The following is a 7852-nucleotide window of genomic DNA, read 5'->3' as shown; positions in this document are numbered from 1 at the left end:
TGATTGTAAACAATGCTTGATCTGTGCAAAGTAGGATTATTGTTGTGTTTTTATCAGCTGTTTGGACTCTCATTCTGACGGCACCCATTCACTGCAGAGGATCCATTGATGAACAAGTGATGTAATGCTAAATTTCTCCAAATCTGTTCCCATGAAAAATCAAACTCATTTACATTTTGGGTGGCCTAAAGGTGAGTAAATTTTCAATGTTGGAATATAAGTAATTTTATTTTATGATAACAATATATTTCACTGTATAGTTATCTTTTTTGCTGGAATTAAGGCAACGCATTTTAGATTACATTAAAATTTCACAGTTCTCATATATTTAATAACACAGCAAAAACTAATACTAATGACAAAGTTCTGTCATGAAACTCTAGATGGTGCAGACCGATAGGTTCTAACTCTGTCTGACATAGAGACATCATTATTCACATGGATTTTTGTATCAGTGAGCTTGCTGCTCAACATTCAAATACTCGGCTAATGCAGTTGCAGCACTCTTCAGAAACCCTCCACCTTCCCCAGCTCCTCCTGTGTAACTCTGCTATGGAGTAATTACATGTATGTTACATATGCGGGGGTTATTTCATATCACTTACCTTTTCTCATAGAACTATTAAAAAATTATAGTTATTGTTCTTGGTGTGAACAGCACATAAGACCTTCCGCGTTTAATAAAACTTGTCTATACTATATGTGTGTAATGTGATTATTTTTTTTTTTTAAATCAGTACATGACTATAAACAGATGAAAAGGGCTATGGTGTACCCTTTATAGTATAGTATATAGTACCCTATATATATACACAGTGTTAAACATGACCTGGCAAGGCTTAAAAACGTATGAAGGGGGTAAACTTTCATGAGGATGCAACACTTAAACAAAATGATAATCCAAAATGTATACTAGTTGTTCGATTTCTACCAGTCTACCAATGCTCACCTCTACCACTGACACAGTGTTGGCCAAAATAGAAGTTCTGTTTTAGAGACACAGATTTATTCTGTTTGTTTAAAGTACTGCATAATAATTCATACTAATAACTCACATCACAGTTTGAAATAGGCAGTCTAAAATTTGTGTGTGTGTGTGTGTGAGAGAGAGAGAGAGAGAGAGAGAGAGAGAGAGAGAGAATCTAGTGGAAAGGAAATTAAATCTCTAAAGCAGTGTAAATAGGTCACTTCTTAAGAGATTCAAAACATTAGAATTCCTCAAGGCTCCGAAACACTTTCAAGACCTTGTTAGGGCTGTGGACTGCATCTTAAATGACACCTATTATCAGAGGCAATACAAAATAAATCTTTCCCATTTCAAAACAAAACATTTCATCTTCGTCACGGCACACAAGGGTAATTACTCTGTACAGTCATCGTTTTGTTGGCGCAAGTAAAGCATCCAACCACAAACAGAACTTTTAATTAAGGGTAGTGCTTGCATATTTTATTCATCGCTTTTTGAGGACTTCTCAAGTTCTCAACATTGGGTTGACTGTACTTTGTCACAATTCAATATTAGCATGTATTTTAATTATTGAGTCTATATTTTCTTCTGTCCATGGAATTCAATATTGGCATTTATTTTAGTTTTTAAAATAACTTGCTCTTACACTTTGCACTGGCACTTAGTTTTCCCTCTTCCTGTAGGGGCATACCATACGCTTGTCAAAATGATGATTCGTCAGTTTCTGTTAATCCCACCACAATGTTATGTTTTCAATGCGCATTTGGGCGTTGAATTTGAAAATAGTGAAGCAAACATCAATCAGATACATTTTTTAAAAAGTAAAAGTCTTAGCAATGAATCCGGAACATCTACAAATGAAACCCGACTGACCACCTGTAGGTGATGGATTTATAGACTGGAAACTTCTGAGCCGAGCGTGTTTGAAGCATCATATTAGCATAGGTACAGTGTTTAATCCGCCAAACAGATGTGTCCTTCGTAGAAAGAAACACATAAACATTGTGCTAGATACTCTTCTCCATAATAAACTGCATATTTGTAGGTGTACACATTTCTATGGTCCTCGATTTTTACTCTCCTTTGAACGCAAACTAACAAAGACACTTATGAAATCATCTGCGAAGCCCCATTGTCTCAGCCTGAGGTAGTGCTTTACAATAAACCTCCTTCAGTTAACGTTAGTTAATGCATTAACTAAAATTAACAATGAGCAATATATGTTACAGTGTTTATTAATCATTGTTAACGTTAGCTCAGGTGCAAATGTCAACAGATACAACTTTTAATTTTAATTATGTATTAGTACATTTTGATATTAACATTAATGTTAATCAAAATTTTTTGAAGTATTGTGTTTTGAATCTTTGTGCTGTATTTTCTGTTGGCAATCTGACATGCAGTTTTTATGTGATGTTTTATTAACAAATTTTGGGAGGAGCACGCGCAGATAATTAACACAGCCAGTCCGTCATCTATCCAATCAGCACAAGAGAGAACTCCTATAAATAATCAAAGCAGCCTTACCTTCATTATCTCTAGTCTTTCAGCATCCCTCCACCACCCCGACTCCTCACCTTCAGCCCGTACCTACCCCAGCACAGGGAGGAACACTCGGGGGGAGTGCTTGGGTCCGGGCTAAATGCCGAGCTCGGAGCCCTCTCCCCGGACAGCACGCCAAATAAGCATAACCTTTACTCTGTTCATTATCTGTAAATGTGAACTCGTGAAACACTAAACTTTGGCCACCCTATTTTATATAGGCCCACCCACTTAAAATTTCTGGCTATGCCCCTGCCTCACATATTTAGTGCATGCTAGTTCTGTTGTGTTTAGTTATTATTTTAGTTAGTCTATGAGCTGACACAGACACAGAAAGAACGTTCAACATCATCACAAAATATTAGTGTTGGACTTTAAAAAGAGTAGAAATGTCTGATACTATTTATGACAATGTCATCTGTACTGAGACTGAGGGAATGAAGAGAAAGAGAGTGGAGATGACGGTGGCTATCTATGAGAGTGCGGATCATGTGAGAGATCATGATTTCAGGACAGAGACAAACACACACCAACCACTTCAGCATACAGGTAATCACATTAATTTATTTGATTAAATGTCAAAATTTGCGCATTCATTTAACATCACGCCTGTGTTGTTCAGGAAGTGATTCAGTGAAGATCAGAAGCTCCAGAGCAGCTGCAGTGCGTTTAGTGCTGCTGTGTGTTCTTCTGCTGACTGCAGTCATAGTGCTGTGTGTCCAAATCCATTCAAAGAACACAAACTACACAGAAGAGAAAGAACAGCTACTAAACAAGATCACCAACCTCACAGAAGAGAGAGAGCACCTACTGATCACGATCAATGATTACAAAACAGAGAAATATCAGTTAGTGATCCAGAACAACAACCTGACAATTGAAAAGAAAGATTTATTATCCAAGCATGATGTTGTAATGAAACAAAGAGAGCAGTTACAGCAGGAGAACAATGACCTGTGGAAACGTCTTCATGAAGTGGGTAATTATGAACTACACCACAGCTATACAAACAAGTCGTGTAGTTCAGTGTGGATGGGAATAAAGTCCTAATACTTAAACTGCTTATGATAACAGGTGGATGTTTTTATATCAGTCCAGTCTTTACTTCATTTCCTTGGAGAAGAAGAGCTGGACTGAGAGCAGACAAGACTGTAAGGCTAGAGGAGCAGATCTGATCACCATAAACAACAGCGAGGAACAAGTGAGTGAAATATACTGTGTGTGTGTGTGTGTGTGTGTGTGTGTTTCTGTTTGCGTGTGAGTTTGTGTGTACTTGGTATTCCTTACATCATGGGGACCAAATAGTAATACCAGTCATTTTTCTGTGGGGACATTTTTAAAGTTTTGTGTGAGGAGTAGGTTTAGGGTAGGGTTAGGGTAAGCAGATAGAAAATAAAGTTTGTACAGTGTAAAAATCATGTCTATGGAAAGTACTCATAAAACACAAAATACCAATGTATGTGTGTGTTTGCTTCAGATGGATATACAAGTATGTCCATGTGAAGTCAACTGAATTTCGGCATTATCAGATTACAGTGTAGTTGTTTCCTCTTTTTAGGGTCTTGTTACAAAAATGTCTTTTGGCACTTCTGCCTGGATTGGTCTGACTGACAGTGATGTGGAGGGCACATGGAAATGGGTTGATGGCAGCACACTGGCCTCTGGGTGAGAAATCAATGGATTGAACTGATTATTATCTAATAAATTATTCTCATAGTCAGTATTACATTTCACAGAAAGCAGCACTGAACATCTAAGGTTGATCTGTATTTTCAGCTTCTGGTGGTCTGGAGAGCCCAATGGACACAGAAGAGAAAACTGTGTTATGTCTTATGCATCACGCTGGTATGATTATCCATGTAATGATGCTTTTAAGTGGATCTGTGAGAAGAACGTTTTAAAATGAGTAATACATAAAAAAAATGTTATGCTGTAAATTATGAAGTTTTTTTCTTTCTTGTCTCTTATATACACTCATTAGATGTCTTTTGCAGTAAACGTTCAAAACATATATAGATACCCTAAATAAATCTTTTCTATTAATAAACTTTATTTGTATTTAATCATTATTTTGATCTGTGTTTCAGTGTATGTATCTGATGTTGTCCATTAATGTGACTAATATAGAGGAAGTAGGATGCTGTGATCATTTTACATTTATCCCTTTAGCAGATGCTTATGTCAACTGAGGGAAACCACAAGTCCAATCATTGGGCCTGGGGGATGGGGACACACACACACTGTGGTGGAGCCAGGTTGTTTTTATAGGGGTGGCCAAGGAGGGGCCAGCAACCAGTCTGGGGTGGCACAGAAATCTTCATTATTTCAATATAAAAATGTGATTGACTATAAAGTATTGGACTGTTTTAAAACACAACTGAATACAAATAATTTATACTAAATTGTAATTGAGATATTTGTGAATTAGATCAAGTAATGCTGAGTGAACATAACAATTTGTGTATTATTTCCCATTTTCAGGTATTTTAATAAAGGGGCTCACTTTAGCTTTAAAAAGTGAAGTGACGTGACATACAGCCAAGTATAGTAACATATAATAATAGTTTTTGGTCTGTTTTTATTCTATACTATTTGCACACACACAGCAGTGAACACACACACGAGCAGTGTGCAGCCATTTATGCTGCGGCGCCCGGGGAGCAGTTGGGGGTTTGGTGCCTTGCTCAAGGGCACCTCAGTCGTGGTATTGTCGGCCCGAGACTCGAACCCACAACCTTAGGGTTAGGAGTCAAATAGGAGTTAGGAGTTTATTGCTCAGTCAGCTTGGTTCTGGTTCTCAAAACCCCCAAAACTTGTTCTCAATCATTGCATAATTATTGATGAGACATGCAGATAGTGATAAGAATTGGTTTAAAAAAAAAAAGGCCAGAAGTCAACAACACATAAATGCCAGAATGTAAAATAAGTTTCCTATCGATACTTCACTCATACTGCGTCTGCTAAGACGCTTTGAGGAAAACTCCTTTTTCTCTTAATACTGAAGCCTTTTTCAATCTCACAATCACTTTTTCAATTGTTTTGTGCAATGTATTAAAAAAACAAACCAATGGCTCGGCAGCATCTGGCTATATAAGCGTGCACTTCGCCATAGAATACTCAGATTTCTTCTCCTTCAGCGACGTTGTTGCAAATGTTGTGCTGTGAGTGTGGCTCGTGCACGGAATCTTGCACGATGCAGGAGGGCAGTGAGTGCGTCGCCTGTCTTGGCAACCCCCATGCAGGGACTGTACTTCACTGAGACGGAATGCTTTTGCTGAGAAGACAGCAGAATCTGCTTTTTGGTAATTTCATTGCTTAACTGACGACAAAACTACATTGTATGTTCTTGGTTTCTTTTTAGCTTTATTTATGATGAAGCGATATAGAGCGTGTGCCTTATCCGTGTAAAGTGTGCACCGTGAGCACGGTAAAACAGCTTCAAGGAAAGGAAAATTAGTTCTACCATCTCACCAGACTGAAGTTCACTGTTGTTCTACTGAAGCTCATTTGGCACGTTCCTTTCCGCGCTCATTTGACTTGCGCCTGGCACTGAGGCGAAGTTGAAGTACGCGTCTGAAAAGTCTCCCGTTTGATGTGGACATAAAGAGATACGGTGGTTCCACACCTTAATAAATGCATTTCTTGTCAAGAAAAAAAGGGGGACAAAAACTGCAGTTTTGAGTGGGGTGGCCAAGCTTAGGTCAGTGGTGGCCACGGCCACCCCCTGGTTCTGCCCCTGCACACACATACATTTTTTGTCCCAGACCCTACAAGTAAGTTTTAAAGAGCAAGTGTTGTTTGGCTGCATCTGTGTTACTGATGAGAATAAAGAGACACATTCTGAAATTCATGTCTGTAGTTGTCGAGAAGTGACTGTGAAAGATGGTGCTGCACATTGGCCTACATCTTTTTTTATTTCAGCCACTTCCTCCTGTAGCTGCATCGATATTTCCATCCACTCTGCCTCTCTTTGAGCAGAAACAGATATTGAAAACTTACTGTGTGGTGCATCACATCTGATGTGCTTCAATGTGCACTTTTTTCACTTGAACTCCTTCACTACATTGCATTCTGCAGATTTGATTTTTCTAACTATTATAATGTTTCACCAAGACGACCCTACAATTTTAGCAGCATCTGCCATCTCACACCAGAAAGAACAGACTAATGTTAGCACTAGACTAACGGCTAAATTTGGCTGATATTCACTTCCTAGATATTTGCTATGGCTTTGCTTGAGGCAGCAAAACTTTAGGGAAAGTTCAATGCTTATTTCTACAGAGACATGACCTGATACCTGCTGACATCCCCTGCTAATGCTAATGCTAAAGTTGCACTAGGACATCCAGACATATGCAGGCACAAATATGTTGTGCTAGACGTGTTATTTGAGGAAATGTCTCTTAGTGACAGACATCACTTTCAGACATATTTCAAATGTTTTCCTTAATGCTAAGTTCACACTGCACAATTTTTTAAAGTCATCGGATCACCGTTGTTTTCACACTGTATCTGCGGTTGCATTCAGTTGCTGCTGTGTTCATACTGCATGATGGATCAGCAACAGGAGGTTACACACTGCATGAATTTTCAATAAGAAGAATCGCCAACAACTCTCCCTGCGTTACATTTGGAAGGGCTCATCCCTACGCCCTAATCCCTTGAAAGGGTTTACACTCCATGAGAGCTTCGAAGGAATGAAGTGTGTAGGGGTCAAAAAAACTCTTTTTTTTGGAACACACTTCTGTGCGTCACCTTAACGAGACTATCAAGGAGGTGCCTTCGTCGCACATTTTGTACACTGGTTGACTCCAAAACGTATTTTACTTAAGATATTTGTATATGTAATGTAATGTAATATGTATTTGTAATGTATATTTTGTGTATATTTGAAACATTTGAATTGACTGATAAAGGTAGCTGTAATGTATTTAAAGTACAATGTTGTTTTGACCATAATAATGTACCAAGTCTAACTCAAATAAATATTACAGTAGTATTGAAAATACTGTACATACATTTATAGTTGAAGTCGAACTTTGTGACACCAAACAACTTCCCTGTGCAAAGGATAATGGGGACCCAAAGTGTCCATCAGTTGTACTTTCATTCCGAAGGGCCCTTTGAAGTGGCCAGTTTTGAGCACTTTGGTTTGGGACGACCCTTCAATAGCGAAGCCATAATTGTTTTCACTCTGAAGTGCCCTTCAGAGGGCGATATATCCCACATGGAATGCACTGATAGTCTGGTCCTCAAACTACCTTTCACAACCAAATGCACATGAAAAGTGATAAGGAAATAACTCCTCCCCAAACTTCCAGCTTCCCTGTATCTTTCTCTCTC

General features: G+C 38.5%; 1 protein-coding gene across 2 annotated transcripts; it reads left to right on the top strand.

The window, feature by feature from the left end:
• The first annotated feature begins 2383 nt into the window (after window positions 1–2383).
• Window positions 2384–4296, top strand: LOC122146519 (asialoglycoprotein receptor 1-like). Of its 2 annotated transcripts, XM_042765733.1 has the most exons (4): window positions 2384–3058; window positions 3132–3488; window positions 3580–3710; window positions 4068–4296. In XM_042765733.1, exons 1-4 carry the CDS (start codon window positions 2899–2901, stop codon window positions 4176–4178), a joined length of 759 nt encoding a protein of 252 aa, XP_042621667.1. In that variant the 5' UTR covers window positions 2384–2898; the 3' UTR covers window positions 4179–4296. The 2 variants fall into 2 exon arrangements, 1 of the variants encoding a protein (XP_042621667.1); XR_006161042.1 differs by lacking the exons at window positions 2384–3058; window positions 4068–4296 and having other exon boundaries at window positions 3361–3488; window positions 3584–3711.
• The last annotated feature ends 3556 nt before the right edge of the window (window positions 4297–7852 follow it).

The sequence above is a fragment of the Cyprinus carpio genome, chromosome A10 (assembly GCF_018340385.1).
Source record: "Cyprinus carpio isolate SPL01 chromosome A10, ASM1834038v1, whole genome shotgun sequence".
NCBI classification, from domain to species: domain Eukaryota; kingdom Metazoa; phylum Chordata; class Actinopteri; order Cypriniformes; family Cyprinidae; genus Cyprinus; species Cyprinus carpio.
The sequence above is the reverse complement of the archived record's forward strand: the minus strand, read 5'-3'. Positions and strand labels throughout refer to the sequence as shown.

Excerpts from the sequence above, each read along its gene's own strand:
- LOC122146519 (XM_042765733.1), top strand. The coding sequence starts at position 2,899 with ATGTCTGATACTATTTATGACAATGTCATCTGTACTGAGACTGAGGGA. Across the intron at positions 3,489-3,579 it reads GAAACGTCTTCATGAAGTGG|ACAGGTGGATGTTTTTATAT; the intron begins GTAATTATGAAC and ends CTGCTTATGATA. Across the intron at positions 3,711-4,067 it reads TAAACAACAGCGAGGAACAA|GGTCTTGTTACAAAAATGTC; the intron begins GTGAGTGAAATA and ends TCCTCTTTTTAG.